Source organism: Vigna umbellata, chromosome 7, assembly GCF_029865625.1.
Source record: "Vigna umbellata cultivar VRB3 chromosome 7, Vumbellata_1.0, whole genome shotgun sequence".
NCBI lineage: Eukaryota > Viridiplantae > Streptophyta > Magnoliopsida > Fabales > Fabaceae > Vigna > Vigna umbellata.
The window spans coordinates 23,561,614-23,578,377 of record NC_142171.1 but is presented as its reverse complement, the minus strand read 5'-3'; the positions used below and the strand labels follow the sequence as shown (position 1 = coordinate 23,578,377).

The following is a 16,764-nucleotide window of genomic DNA, read 5'->3' as shown; positions in this document are numbered from 1 at the left end:
GCAAATATAATTTTATCATTAATTTATTTTATTAATTATTTGTTGTGTTGATTATTTAAACTCAATAAAAAAATTACGTGTATATTATGTCAAGATATAGTCAATAAATCCATGTTAACATGATTTATTTTCTTTGAAGAATGTTAGTAATTAAGAAGTTATAAACACTTTTTACAAAGCAAGCAAATTTCTATCGAAATTCTGGTTCTCGTATTCTTAATATATATTCATTTGTCTTTGATTTGGTGTTATGTTGATTATGGAGAGATAAGTATGAAAGAATAAAGAAATAACATGGAATAATCTCATAATAAAATACATTTATTTGAATGCAAAGCTAAACATAGTTGGAAAATAATGAAGTGCAAAGACTGCATCAATTTACTGAATTGAACAGTTTGAAGAAGACACATGCAGTGAAAGCCAATGCAGTAGACTTAACAGATAGAGAGGTTGGAATTCTACCTTTATCTTTCCTCAGAAAAATGGCTTGGTATATGGGAGAATTGATGACAACCAAAACGCCACACAAAAGAACTTGTAGTGCCATTTGCTCTCCAGAAAAAGCACTTTTGGCAAGGACAAAATCCTTTAAAGTTGAAAGCAAACAAAACAGATTGAGCAATGCAAGTGTTGCTAGAACAGTGAAATAAGGAGAAGAGCTTCCAAACTCCATGATCTCTTTCTCGTAACGTTGTGCAGCATCATCTTCTATGGTCTTTGCTGTGACTACAAAGGATGAATTTGAATATCCAAAGAATCCCAAGATGCCGTCTACGAAGGCAAAGAAAAAGGCACTTGTTTTCAAGTACAACCATATTCTTATACCATTCCACCAACCTTGGATTGATCCTCCCATACTCAAACTTTGAACCAAACTATAAATAGTTTCCCCCACAATGACATACACGAATGGTATCAACCATGAGCTTGACATCTGTCCAACCACATATGTCATTTAGAGAAAATATTCAAATATGTTAGTATTTAGTCAGAAATTAAAGGTAACATGACACACATTAACATTCATTTGACACATAATAAATGTAACACATATAATAAGGATAAAATAATCTTAAAAGAGTTAATTTTTGGAGTTTTTCAAAAGAAAAATGATTGTTTGACACACCTAAATATTTTACATTCATTTAACACTATCTTTACTTTTTATTTTATTCTTTCTTAAAAAAATAAAGAGTAATGGTAGCATGCCAAACTTTTACATTCGTTTGACACATAGTACAAAGGTAAAATAGTTATAAAAATGTAAACTTTTGTATCTTTTTCGAAAAAAAAGAGAATAAAAAGTAAAGAAGGATAGTGTCAAATGAAGGTAAAAAATTAAGGTGACATTTTTCAAAAATAAAAGTTTATACTTTTATGACCATTTTATCTTTATACTCCGTGTTAAATTAATGTAAAAGTGAATCATGATACCATTACTCTTTTCGAAAAAGAAGAAAATAAAAAATAAGAAAAGATAGTATCAAATAAATGTAAAAGAATTATGGGTCTCAAAGTATCATTTTTCTTAATGAGAACAGGAGGTGTTTATTACCTTTGGAAACAAGGGAATGCCCTTAAGTAGATAAAGTGAAGGGATGATGGAGTAATATAGTATTGGCAAGGAAATGGTTGCAAAACACATAGTGTACTCATATGCCAATAGTAGGAATAAATTGATCTTTCCATCACCGTACCATGTTGGTCTGAACTCAGATAACAAAATTTGTAAGTCACCTTGTGCCCATCTCTTCTGTTGAACAAGTGTATGAAGCAAGTTGGTTGGTGCAACACCTAAAAAACACTTTCTTGGAGGATTGTAACACACTGATTTCCATCCCTGTGAGTGTATCCGAAACCCTGTTATCACATCCTCCACAAGACATCCGTATACTTGGCCAATCTGCAGTAACAGAAATTCATTATATCAGTATACTGATTGTGATTGCAAAGTAGAAAAAGAGATGAATGAATCACCTTTTTCCCCCACAGAGTATTTTTCTCATAGGTGCAACTTGCTAAAGCCTTTGCTTCTTCTTCTAGTTTTTGCATGTTTACTTCAACCACTTCTTTCTCGCTCTCATCATTGCAGCCATTTTCTTCTTGATTATTAAACTTCTTCCCACAAAGAGCATCTCTTCTGAAAAGGCAACAAGTTCCGATGCACAAAGGGCCACCCAGACCATCTTCACCATGGAGGTGTATCTTCAAAGTGATAGAGATAGTGTGAAATTAATTAATATATATTCATTGTGATTTCAGTTGCTTTTTTATTCCTGAAGTAAAGAAATTATTATTATATATATGATTTTCACTAAATTATATGATCATTAAAAAAGATCTAACTCACCTGCATAGTTTCTGATAGAGCATTCCCGTACAGATCATTCTGACCAATATTGTCAAAATATTGTGGCAATTGCACATAACCAATTCTTTGGCCTTTGTGTTCATCCATGAAAAAACATAGAACATCTCTCACTGATTGTGAATTTGTTGAATACATGTCACAATCCAGAAATAGAATGATTTTCCCTCTGCTAATCTTTGACGATATTCTTAGCTACATTTTGGTCAAAGAAAATAATGTTATATTCAAGGACAGAATAATATTTCGTAAAGTACTGACCCACATGATTAGGCAATACTTATGTATAGACAATGTATCATTGACATTTATGTGTCAATGTAAATAACTTATACAATATCATACGAGGTCATTCACCAACTGTAGAATAATTATATTTTAACAATTCTTGTTTTACATACCAATTTCACGAAAATATTTAAAAAATTATCTGATTAATTTAAATATTTATGTTATTATTTTATTATAACATAAGTAATTATTAAAATAATGGTTGGCAAAATATTATTATTCTATATGATTTGAAAATAATACGGTCATATTACTTGTTTGCTATTTCTTTTGTAGTACCAAACAAAGTTTTAACCCCGTGAGTTTCATTGGGTGGATAGAATTATCTGTTTTAGCTGAAGTAAATCTAATTAGGATCGCGATATTCCAACAACGCCAATTTGACAAAGATTTGACAACGCCACGTGTCAAGTTTTAATTGGTCGAATTTGAATGTTTTTTTTAATTTAAAATCTGATTTAGAATGGGTTGAAGTTTGGATTCCGAAACTGCCCTCTTCGTTTTCGAATTCTATCTTCTCTCCTTTTCACTGTCTTCTCTCTCCATTTTAGGGATTTGAATTTCATTTCAACTTCTCTCTTCATAGCAGTGTTCTCCCTCCTCCATTTTTGCAGTTGTTTGTTCGTCATCATTGAAAGACCAAGTTAAGGTGTTTCTGGGTTGAGAGGTGAGTTCCTGCACCATTGACAAAGAACTGATGTTGTTGTAATCGATTACAGGGAGCTGGTAATCGCTTACCAGTAGAAAAATCTCCTTTTGTACCGAAAGTTGAAGAGTGCTACCCAGACGTGGCTTAAGCACTCCCCAGTAATATTTTGGATTCGTTATGACTGTCTTTTGAAGGTTTTATGGATGGATCATTAATGGAACACTTCAAGTTGGAATACTTCAATATTAAACAAATATAAACGAAATAATGAAGGGTATTGAGTAATGAAAAATTATAACAATATTAAAAAGCACATACATTAATAAAAAAACGTAATGACATTTCACGAAACAACAAGTTTTGAAATGAAAAGATACATAACAGTATACAATGAAATGTAATTTAAGAAGATGGTTGTCGATCAAATTGATTGCAGAAGTTAATAACTTCTTCCTCTACGAGTTGTGCAAAAACTGTCATGAACTTGAACTACCTTGGTTCAAACACCTATAGGTGGTTTTCTCCAATTGAGGTGAGGTGCATAACCCATGCTGTCAACTTTGACCTTTGCTGACTATTTTAATCATAACTTTTTCCACAGACCTCCAAATGATGTGATTCTTTTTTTATTAGAAAGTAGACTCAAATATCTTTCCAATGACTACTAATTTATAATTTTTGGACACCTGAATAGGTGCAGTTAATTCCTTAAAGTTAACGTTTTATATATTTCTACCACCTCTGACCTTTGCTGGTTGTTTTGCTCATAACTTTTTCCACAGACCTCCAAATGATGTGATTCTTTTTTTATTAGAAAGTAGACTCAAATATCTTTCCAATGACTACTAATTTATAATTTTTGGACATCTGAGTAGGTGCAGTTAATTCCTTAAAGTTAACGTTTTATATATTTCTACCACCTCTGACCTTTGCTGGTTGTTTTCCTCATAACATTCTCCATCGAACTCCAAATGAGTTGATTCTTGTTTTGTTGGAAAGCTCTTTGAGTCTAGATTCCAACAAAACAAGAATCAAGTCATTTGGAGTTCGGTGGAGAAAGTTAAGAACAAAACAAGTAGCAAAGTTCAAAAAAACAGAGTTGGGGAGCAGTGTTCATCTAGCTGGGGAGTACAGTTGAAGTTTTTGTACACATTACCCTTTTTCCTCTGGTAATCGATTACAAGACCCCTATAATCGATTACCAGAGGAAAAAGGGTAATTTGTACAGAAACTTCAACTGCACTCCCCAGCTATATGAACACTGCTCCCCATTCTCTATTTTTGTTGAATTTTTCCTTTTTTCTCAACAATTCAATGAGCTAACATGTTCCTACACCATACACACTGGACATATGCACTTATAATCGCTTACAGAGAAGTTGTAATCGATTACCAGGTTAAAATTGTAGTTTTGTACTGAAAGTTGATCTGCGCTACCCAAATGTGACAATTGCGCTCCCCATGATTGTTTTTTGTTTGTTGTGAGTGTCTTTTTAAGATATTGTCAATGGAGGACCCTTGTTGGTCATGGTTGATGGTTTTCACAACTTGTAGTGTGAAGTTTAGTAAGTCTTCTGTGTAGGGAAGACCCATCCTAGGTGGTCTTAGCAACGCAGGTTAGGTCCTGCACCATACACACTGGAGACATGCACTTGTAATCGCTTAAAGAAAGGTTGTATTCGATTACCAGGTTAAATTTGCAGTTTTGTACTGAAAGCTGATCTGTGCTACCCAGGTGTGACAACCGCGCTCCCCATGATTGTTTTTTGTTTGTTATGAGTGTTTTTAAGATTTTATGAATGAAGGACCCTTGTTGGTCATGGTTGATGGTTTCTACAACTTCTAATGTGAAGTTTGGTAATGAATCAATGGTGTGTGCGAAAAAGCCCAAACCTTGGTGATACCAACCTCTACGGTGTGTGTGAGAAAACCCAAACCTTGGGAGAAATACCGCCAACCACAATGGGAGACAAAAGCCAAAGACTTACATAACCACGAAAATGTCGCCAACGACAATGCACGCCAAAATCAACAAAATTCCAAAATGAGGGATATATACCGCCAACGAGCCCACAGTCACAGCATCAAAAAATGGGGAAATTGAGAGAGAGACAAAATCCTCGACAGTGACCAAATGACCCAAGAAACGAAGTAAGAAAAGTCGAACTCAAACTCAAAAGGGAGAGAGAAACAACATTTCAATGGTGGTGAAGAAAAGCGAGGAACGAAGAGAACCCAAACGGTGGAGAGAGATGGATGCTTCAATGGTGGAGAGAGATGGAAGCTTCAATGGTGGAGAGAGAGTTGAGAAAACCAAACTGCAAGTGAATCTGAAAAAATAAACTGCTAAAAGGAGTTTCTATCCAAATTCATTCCAAAATTGCCCTTCTGAACAAATTCCACCTTTTAAAAAAGCCTTTTAAAACCAATCAATGAAACAATGCCACGTGGCGTTGTCAAAAAGTTGGCAAAATATTGTTGTCGAACAAACATTTTCCATCTAATTAAGTTGCTTACGCATATTTTTAAGTTAGAGGTTTTTATAACATAAATTGAGATGCATGCTCCATGCAGATTTTTCTTTAAGAAATGAAAGGGTTGTAACTACCAATGAATTTATAGCTCCGGCTTTATAGTGGCTATGATATTGAGGTCTCTTTTCACGAGCCATATACACTAATGTTGGCAAAATACATCCATCTTCATCCTTTGACCCATGCAAATCGTTCTTATGCAGAACTATCTGTTAACCACAACACCAAACATGCATCCAAGTTACTAGACAGTCGAAAATATTTAACATGTGATTCTCTCAAACACAGTTTTAGAATGTTAAATAATCTACTTGAAGAATGGTGTCGTGATCACGTCGTGAGGAATATGAATTCTCCCATTGGGAAAACCCATTATGCTTAGAGCGTGCTTCACTGGGTACACCCAACTTGGTTGCATCTTCTACTCGCCTTTTCATTTCTTCGTATAGTTTCTGCAAATAAAATTCAAGAACATCGTTGTGACAAGGAATACAGAGTCTTCAAAGCACATTGTATGAAATCGAGATGAAAGTAGAAAGAAAAGTGACGGTGAATATGTGCATACACGGATGGTTGCCAAGTGTTTGACATAGATATGATCGTGTGATTTTGTTGAGGCATGAGTGTTGTTGAAAAAGGCAGCAGGTGACCTCGGTTCCAGCTTAAATCTCTTGCAGAATGGAATCCAATGCTTGGCAAAGGAAGAAGCCTCTAAAAGTGCATAAAAGGTTATCTCCGAACACCCATCGTCTGAGAGATACACGTTCAACTTCTGAGCCGGATAGTCATAAGCCATCACAGATAACACCGTATTAATCACCATCAGCGGTGGCTCCACCACAGCATCCGCCGTGAACACAAAGATGTCCACTCCCGGCAACCTACTCTCATATCTGCCAAATTCAAACACACACAAAATGATGAGTAGTTACGTTGGAACATGGAAGTTTGGGTTGTTGTACAAGTTTTGTATAGTAAAGGTGGAAAAGATGAACCTTTGAGAGAGTATGTTGGGGAAGGTTGTTCTGAAGACCATGTTCCAGCGGAGGGCTTGATAAAAGAGCCAATAGATGCCAGACCAGAGTTCTGCAAGAAACAAACCAAGCCATGCCCATTGGCCAGCTTCCCCATTTGCGGGTATGTGGCTGAGTCTGAATGCCCAGACAAAGCATATGGCCACAAACACAGAGACAGCATAGACCCTCCGAATGTGTCTTGCTCTGTCTTTCCTAGTCTCGAACAACGACTGTTGTTCACCACTCCCCATTGCGCCTTCTAACTCACTCTTCTGTCTTCTTGTTCTGCATGTGGAATGGAGTTAATCCTCTTTCTTATACGGCCACAAACGATGATCTGTCACGAGTTATTAAAATTTCAATCTAATCTTCTAACTAATTTCAGTGTATTTTTAAAATATAAAATTGCCTCTGATATGTAGACAGGGAACTGATCCATTAACATCACATGTCATTTTGGAATAGTAGGTAACTGATCCAATAACAACCAATGTCATTTTGGAATGGTTTTTTATATATGAATTTATAATTAAGAAAAGAATGAAATTTAGTAAAAATGATAAAATGTTAAATGGGTTATTTAATAATGATGTGAACCAACTCGTTACATATGCTTGTACGACATTTACTGATATGTTCACTTTAGTCCTTAGAAGATGTACTGATATAAATCTTTGGTAAGTGATATAAGTTGACATAGATACATGCTTACATGTGTAATGTGATGAATTTGATTAAATAAAATAAGACATCTAAATGATCTAATGGGCCTTGAACAGTCTGGTAAGATATAGTCTTCTGAGACTATGTTTATTCAATTTTGTTTCGAGAAATATTGTCTTCCTCATCATTATAGATATATTTCATATGACCGTTGTAATAATATAGTTAAGTGAAAGTTTGTTAAGAGATAAACCTCTAATTATAATTTCTGATTTATAGTAAATTCTTCTATGAACATAGATTATATAGTTTTTTTAAATCTTGAGTCAAAATTTATTTGGACATGAATTAATGTTGCATAAAGTAATCTCTACCTTCTAGTATTCACCTCATTCTCCTCATATCTTGCTTAAGAGTTCTTATTTCTTTTCCTACTCCCTTTCTTTTCTTAAATTCTCTTTCATAAATTATGTCAAACTCAAATTAAAATACAAAAAATAGATATTTTTTATTTATATATGAAGTAAAGACCTTCATTACAAGTGTAAAAAAATTATATTGAAAATTATTAATTACTATGTATTAATTTTAAAATTTATTAAGTAAAAATGTTTGTGAGGTTTTAAGATTGATTTAAATGATATATTTATGTTTAGCCAGATGAATGTATAATTAGTACTGTATATAGTTTAATTTGCTTTTGAAGGTGAAAATGTTTAAAGCATAACAAAATATATATATCTATATCTATATATATATATATATATATATATATATATATATATATATATATATCACATTCCAAACAGATTATAATAAAAATGATTGTAAAATGTGTTATTAATTTATTTTAGACTTTGTTCTGACACTTAACTGGGTTAGCTCTTTACACCTAACCATTGATCTGAATGACTTTGTATACAATTATGGTAAAATGTGGTAGGAAAGAGATTAAGAAAACAGAAAGAAGAAAGAGAGATTCCAGGAATGAGATCTAAAGAGAAAGGAAATGGTGGTTGCGTAGTTCAATGTGAAGACAAAGAAAGTGATCAAGTTAGTGACAATGAAAAGCTGTGTTGACTGATTGTTATATATAGTGAGGACAAAGAATGGTGTGTGCGAATTGGTGAAATGGTCGGGTAGCTCAATCATTGCCATGAGACACCAAAGAAAAAAAAATTTGCTATCATTTTGATATTACTTCTCACTATTATTTATTTTTTCTTCGGCTTAATGCTTTTTTTTTCTGTTAACTTTGTTTACTGTGAGATTTATTTTTTTTAGGGTTAATGCGATCTTAATTTTTGTTCAATTAAATTATTTTTAATGATGTTGTCTAAATAATTATCGACACACGGTATATATTGTTAGTGTTTAAATAGCTTGTTCTGTCACATTATCTCATCTTTTCAATCTGCCATAGGGAAATAGGGTTGCAATTTGGCTTTCATAGTTGTCGCAAGTACTTAGCTACCACTTACGATAAAAGTTGGTGGGTCTTTGGGGATTAGGGTTTCACTTGCACTTCATAGTTGTTGTTGTACTTAGCTACCACTTAGCACCCGGGTCCTAGGGTTTCAGAAGAATTACATATTTATATTTTCTTCTTTTTGTAGTTTTATTTCTTGGGATTTCTAGGTGGTTATATGCGTGGGGAGACTCGATTACGGTCTAGGTTTTGCGTGAATAAATATGGTAATAATGGTGGTGCAATTTGGACGTGGTTTTTCTACTTGCGTAAACAAAGATGATGACGATGGTGACATGATTTGGGTGTGGTTTTTTTTGCAGTTTTTGCATGAATAAAGATGGTGATAATGGTGGCACGATTTAGGTGTGGTTTTTCGGTAGGTTTCAAAGATGGTGACGATGGTAACGCAATTAGAGGTGATGTCATGGTTGTTGTGTCTTGAAAAAATGGTTAAAGAGATATTCTCATTTGTAGTAGTTATGTATATGAGAAACCTAATTTGAATTATAAAGCTATGAAACAATCAAATCCAAATGAACAAAATGTGAAATTGAATTATATCGGTCTCTATTGGAGTTATTACTTATTTTTGTATTTATTGTTTTATTTTCAAATTATTTCTTCAATTAATTAGAATTAATATAGATAATAAAAAAAATAGAAATAAGAAAAATAGAAATAGTAAATAATATATATATATATATATATAAAAGAAATATCATTTTATAATTATCTATGAGTCTTTGGTAATGGAGAGGGATGATGATGGTTGCCTAGGTTTCTGGATAATCTCACGTTAAACAAAGTGAACAAAATCGAAAACAAACGGTATTAAAGTTAATTTTGATATGATTATTGTATTTTTTTATGAAAGTTGTCAATGTCAAATAACTTTTATTTAAAAGTTTCGAAGTAAACTGTAGTGACATCACCGCTAAGGGTTTTGGAAAGAAGACATGACTGAAATATTCTCATGATGAGCTCACCACAGAAATATTTTTCCGTGACCTCATAATAGAAATTATGTCGGTTTCCTGTGAAGAGTGTTTTGTGATTCAAGTGCGTTTCCAAGTCATGGAATTCCCTCATCATCGATCCTTACTTTGTAAAATTGCACCATAAAAGATCCATTCTCTTACAAATGGAGTTAAGGAAAAGAGTCAAAACTTACGCTACAGGGTAGAAAATCATTTGCTTATTGCTATTTCGAATTTTTCCAACGAAAGACGTTATGCTGTCTCCAGGAAGGAAGCAGCGCCCGCGAATGTTTCCGTGTGGCACATGCTGCTGCCATAAAGAAAGCAGACCGTCCCAGCAACCGTGTGGCAAAAGAAGATTATCCTAGTATTCTTCGGTTCAATTTTTCTCATCTTCGGTCGCTAAGTTTGTTTTTTTCACTAACGGTTGTTCTCGTCCCTCTTTTCTTGTCAATCATTAGGAAGGTCACCAAGTTAATTTTTTCTTTTTTAACTTTTGTACACAAAACTTTGATCTTTTTAACATTCTTAGATTCTTTCATTTATAATCTTTTGTTTTGATTTGGTTTTTACTCAATTTTCATTTCACGTTTTTCTATCAATAGTAACTTTTCGTTCTTCTTCCATTGTATTGTGTTATGTTTGAAGTAGTGACTATGTCTTTGTCTCTTCTCCTTGAATGAATAACTTGTTGACTTGCAGAACATTCATTTATTATTGTGTGTTTATTGGATTTAGGGTTTTGGTAAACTCTGTTTTTACGGTAATATAGTATTATTTTTTAGATTGAGATTTGTATATATTATTTTTTTTAAATTTGAAATTGTTTATTTGAGTAATATAATATTATATTAAAAATTTGTTGTGTGTTTGTGATTTATATATATTATTATTATCGATGATTATTGATTTGTTGTGTATTGATTAATTTTGTTCTGTTATTGTTTTTTTTTCGTGTATCGATAGAAAAATTTTCAATGATGAAATATTAGACTTTTTAATTATTTGAAGTAAAATAGGATGAAATTAGTTTAATAGGACCCTTCCACTATAAAAATTTGCAAATAATGCAAATTTATTTAATGTTATTAAATGGGTAAAAATTGAAATAAGTTAAATATTATTATTTTTACAAAAGTAATTTAATGTGAGAAAATTAAACACAGTATAAAGAAAATTGATGAATTTATGGTTAAATATTGTAATCAATAATTTAAATTATAGTAAAAATAAATTTTAGTTATTTATAATTTCTTTTAACATTAAATTAAATTTACAAATAAATATAAAATATGAAAGATTTTGTAAACAAACAAGGAGGTGGAACATATTTAAAAACAAAATCTCATTATTTAAAGATGAATATAGTGAAGATATTTTGATCTTTATATATTTAGTCATTAAATTATTTTCTATATAATATAGTCACTAAACTGACTTTTATATAATATGTACAGTCATTAAATTGTAACTAAAAAATTCAGATTTTTTAGTATAGTGCATCTTATGCCACCTCCCATAAATCATCTGAAACTCTTATTTATACTGGTTGTAATGAGTTTTTATTTTTTGTCGGCCTAATGGCGGCCCAATCACTCCTTAATCTCTATTAGGGGCTTTAATGAGCTATTATCGTTTGTAATCTAATCATATGGTCTGTTCGGCCGGAATGGTCAGTCAGTATGGATGGTCGGCCGGGGTAGTACTACAAAAAAAATCTTGTTTAGAGGGGGTTATTTTGGAGAGGGTATAAAAAACCCCCTCAAATTAACACAACTTAAGATGTTTAATTTAAATTATTTAACTGACAATGTTTGTGGGAGTTTTAATTCCTTTTAAGAGAGGTTTATAACCTCCTCAAATAATAATATAACTTTTTTCTTCATTTACTAATTCTTTTACATTTTTCCCTCTAAAAATTTTACTTTAAGTTTTCTTTTAACAATCCTAAAATTTTATTCCCTTCATATCTTAAACCCATCTACCTAAACCCAATATTTTCGTCTAATTTCTGATTCAATTTCTCCCTTCCACTGAACCCTAAAATCAGTTCCCCCCTTAATTCCATCCGCAAAATCATTCCATCTGATTTCTCCCTCGCAGGTACGCAATCTTCCTTTCTTCCTTCTTCTATTTCCTGTTGTCATTCATTTCTTTCATTTCTCCTTTGGATTGCCGGTGGTTCCTTTTCCTTTCATATTCGTAGTCGGTGGACGAACCTGCAACGGGGGTTCTGCGGACCGACAGACAGCGGAGCTCATAACGTCACGGAGGTACATCGTTCTACAACTCTTTGTGCTTTTATTTGGTGCAGCGTTTTATTGAGTTCATTCTGCGTCACTTTAGTGGGTTATCTTCTTCCCAGTTTCAATCATGTTTTTCATCAACGAGTAACTTGAGTTCGACATTTGGTTTTCTTTCAGTTTTTGTAGGGTCAAATGAATATTAACTGGAAAGTGTCTAATTCATCAAGTTTATGCATTTTATTGAGTGGTGTATGTGTTTTAATACTTCAAAAGTGCATCAAGATATATCCATATTTGTTGTGGTTTTAAATTGGGAAACAAAGATGGTAAGCAAAAGTAGGATTTTGGAGGTGGTAAGAATTCGGAAAAGGTATGGGGATCTTGTCTTTCTTGTTTTAATAAGTTGCATGTAAACGTTTGAAAACAATTGGTGTTCGTGGTTTGATTCTTTGGAACCGTTTCGATATGTTGGTTGTTCCAAAAATTATAGATATATGTGTTATTGGTATCAGGAGCTATCTTGGTTTGAATTGGTTGTTCGAAATGTGATAATGTATAATTTCTATTAATTTGTAATTTTTTTTGCTAAATGAAAATCTTAAATGAGTATTATCTCTGTTAAGTAGAAAAGTGAATATGATAGTTGGTGGGTGGAAATGGGTATATCATGTGTTTTAATTTCTAATTGTAAATTAAGAACTTGATATTCATATTGGATATAATTATGAGCTGGAATAATAGGTGTATGTTTGGGGATGTTTAAAGGGTTAAATTGGGTTGTATGAATTCTTTTTGAATTAATGCATATTGAAGTTGAATGGTCTTGTTATAATCTGGAAATTTGTGTACCTTTGGATGAAGGTTGTGGTTGTTTCAGGTTTCATTGAAATATGAAAAGAGTTGGGTATTAGTAGGTTGTCTTAGGTGTTAATAAAATGATGGGTAATTTTATGGTTTGGATTATTTATTTAATCTGCTGTAGAACAATGATTATGGGGAGGTAAATCTCTTTGAAATGCCATTTGTGATTGTTAAAGAAATTGTGAAATGGTATTCTTATTAATTTGGTTGAATTGAAATGACTTGGTTGAATGAGTGAATGAATTGTTATACCCTGATGAACATTCGGTTTAATGAGTTTGTGTGTGAATAATGTGAAAGACTACATGATACGTTGTGTATAATTGTGTGGATAAATTTTATTAACCTTATCATCTTGTGATTCTTGGTTAAACTATTGTTTGGGTACGTTTATGATATAATGTGATTGTGATTGTCTTGTCTGTTTTTTAATATCTTGTAAATGGACAATTAAAGTAGTATGAATAGTGAGGATTCATGGGAAGAATTGGCTGATGGTCTGTATGGTCATATTGGTTACTCTATTTTACTGAACCATTCATAGGTATTACTAGATAATGCATTTGATTAAAATATTGCTACTGTCCAGAATTTTATTCTGCTGTTGCTGGTTAGATTTTGTGCAGTTGCTGTATCAGAATTCTGCACATTCTGCACTTTCTGTCATTACTGTTTGCTGTTTTTAGTAGTGATTGCTTGCTGTTTTCTGTAATGTTGCTGGCTGTTTCAGCATTATTTCCTTGCTGTTTATACCAGTAAATTTTGCTGTATTGGTTAGTAGAAACAAGTATTTCATTTTTTCTAATTCATTATTTATTTGTATTTTCCATGAATATTGTATTCTTTTTCATGTGTTAGTGTATTTTATTTTGTTTAGGAATATTTTTGAATGGATAAATCTTGGATAACTAAGCCCTGAAATACAGTTGAATACTCAATTGGTTTGCAAAAATTCTTAGATTTTGCTTTTGAGAAATGGCAAGCTAGAGGCATAGTTGAGGAGCACTTGATTTTAAAACAATTTCCCATAAATTATGTTATTTGGAATCTTCATGGTGAGAGGCAAAGACAAGATATTTCTAGAAATGAAGATAATAAGATCTTCATTAGCTTGTTCTCTCATTTGGAAAGGTAATAAGATCCGAACTCATTTATATGTGTGATGTATTTGGCTGGATGGCATAGATTATTAGGCGTAGGGTAGATATAATTTATTAGGCATTGCCAGAGAGCTTTCTGAAATTTATGACTAGGACACCACTGAAACAAATATGATTCATTTTTATGTGTGTATACGTAGGTAGCCATTTCCATCCGTTGTGATGTTCTTTCCTTCTTTTTCTCTGTTTTTCTTAATGTACAGGGAACATATAGCACCCAGATCTTCTCATTGGCTGTCCTTTTGTCTAGCATGTTTATTTATAACCAGGTTGGGTTATCTTATAAAATCTTATATTTACGTATAATTGAGTGTGCTTTTACTTCTGCATACTTTTTGATTTTGATAATTTAGTGACCAGTTTGTTGATCCACTCATGAAGATACAAATTCATTCCCTATTTTCTCTTTTGTAGATGGGTGGTATCGATGAGGCTGCTCTTGATGGACTTTCTCTTGTCACTCAGATGACAAAGCACATTCGTGTTAGAGCATCTGGAGGGAGGAGTTCGGTGTCTGAACTGGGTCAATTTTCCCCTATTTTTGTCTGGCTTCTTAGAGTGAGTTGCTTACAAACCTTTTGTCATTGTTTCACCTCATATTTTGGGAAACTTGAAATTCTTAATTTCTGACCGTGTGTCCTTATGTCATTTTAGCCTACTTTTGTTATCTAGTTTCAGTCTTTACCTTATTTCTCTTTCCTCTTGCTCGCAGGACTTTTATTTGGACCTAGTAGAAGATAACAGAAAAATAACACCCCCTGACTATCTGGAAATTGCTTTGAGGTCTGTCCAAGGGAGTGGAAGAGATATAACTGCCAAGAATGAGGCATCTTTCTACTTCCTTTTTTTTTATTAATTTTCTTCAGGAATTATTAATGACTTACAAGGCTTACCTGTCTGAACATGATCCTTAAATAAATTGGAAATACTTGGCTTGGTATGAAATGAAATTAGTAGAGACATGCAAAGGATGAATAATTTTATTGAATGCTTAAGAATAGAAGAAATATTTTTCTCCTTCACAAAGGGTTTCTGCTTTCTTACGAACTTTCTGATTATCTGAATGAAATGAATCTATCAGTTCAAGATTTAGTTTTGATGAATTACTAGAGCAAAAAATGCACTCAGCAGGACATATGCTTTATATACATTTCAGAAATAATTTCATTTATGTAGAGTAAATGTATGGTTAGTGGAATCTTATGAGGACAATATAAGCAATATTCATGAATCTCAATATTCATGAATCTAGACTTTAGTGCAGCAATTCCCAATGGATAAAGACCTGTTTCCAATCTTTTTTTAATCACATGAATCATATTTGTTTGGTATTTAATAATTTTAGAAAAAAATTAAATTTATTTAATTTTGAAATTGAAAAAAAAAATTAATGGAAATAGATAGTTATTATATATTTTAATAATCATCAAACAAAAAACGATATTATATATTTTAATAATCATTAAACAAAAAGGTGACAAAAATATAAAGGAGGTTAAAAACCCCCCTCAAAATAATAGTCAGTAATAGAGGAGGTTTTTACCCTCCGCCGAAAAACCCTCGCAAATTGAATATATAGAGGAGGTTTTTACCCTCCGCAGAAAAACCCCCGCAAATTGAATATGATACCAGGGGGCAAAAAAAACCCCGCAGATAATTTGTGGTGACTCAAACTGCGGGGGTTTGAAAAACCTCCGGAATTTATCTAGCGGAGGGTAAAAACCCCCGCAAATTGAAAATAAAACCCCCTCTAAATAAGCTTTTTTTTGTAGTTCGGCCGGGGTAGTCGGCCTGGTGTTGGCCTAAGAATAGTTGTTCGGTCTAGACATGTAGTCGGTCAGAATGATTGACCTGATGATTGCCTCGGACGGTCGACTCGAAAAGAGACCTTAGTACAAACATAATTGATTGCTAAATTGGGTTTTATATATTTGATTACTAAATTAGTTTTTAATCTAGAAACACAAATTTTGTGATTTTTCTATTGATGCACAAAAAAGAGTGGCAGAACAAAATTAATTTTAATCAAGTCAATACACAACAAATCAAATAATTCATAATCAATAATATATAATATAATATAATATTACTCAAATAAACAATTTCAAATTTTAAAAAGTTAATATATAAAACAACAAATTTTTAATAATATTTAATATTATATTATATTATTAAAATAAACAATTTCAAAATTTAAAAAAATAATACTATATTACCATAAAATCCTAAACCCATCCATACATTCAACAAAATATAAAAAGAGGTTACCAAAACCCTAAAAAAGTTGTGTACAAAAGTTTAAAAAAAATTATTAATCTGATAATTTTTTTCTTTCTAAAATTATTGAGCCCAAAATTTTCTCTTTACATTAAAAACAAAGAATAAAGAAATAAAAAATATTTTAAAAATTAATTGCATAATAACATTAATTTTTATTTAAGAAAAAAAAACGCATGAAAATCATTAAAGATGAAACTCAATAATTAATTATTAATAAAATTAGCAGAATTAAGTTTGTACTATAA

The 16,764-nt window shown here is 32.1% G+C and overlaps 1 protein-coding gene and 1 long non-coding RNA gene across 2 annotated transcripts; one reads left to right on the top strand and one right to left on the bottom strand.

Moving 5' to 3' along the window:
• Positions 1-376: 376 nt before the first annotated feature.
• On the bottom strand, positions 377-7,136 carry LOC148195496 (cellulose synthase-like protein E1). Its single transcript, XM_088095226.1, has 8 exons — positions 6,841-7,136; positions 6,411-6,738; positions 6,157-6,297; positions 5,920-6,054; positions 2,354-2,566; positions 1,981-2,208; positions 1,559-1,906; positions 377-937 (listed from the first exon to the last, which is right to left on the bottom strand). Exons 1-8 carry the CDS (start codon positions 7,110-7,112, stop codon positions 377-379), a joined length of 2,226 nt encoding a protein of 741 aa, XP_087951352.1. The 5' UTR covers positions 7,113-7,136.
• A 4,791-nt stretch (positions 7,137-11,927) lies between these two features.
• Positions 11,928-15,210, top strand: LOC148195495 (uncharacterized). The gene is made up of 5 exons (XR_015780689.1): positions 11,928-12,075; positions 12,179-12,245; positions 14,443-14,508; positions 14,654-14,797; positions 14,952-15,210. It is a non-coding gene; the product is annotated as an uncharacterized LOC148195495 (long non-coding RNA).
• The last annotated feature ends 1,554 nt before the right edge of the window (positions 15,211-16,764 follow it).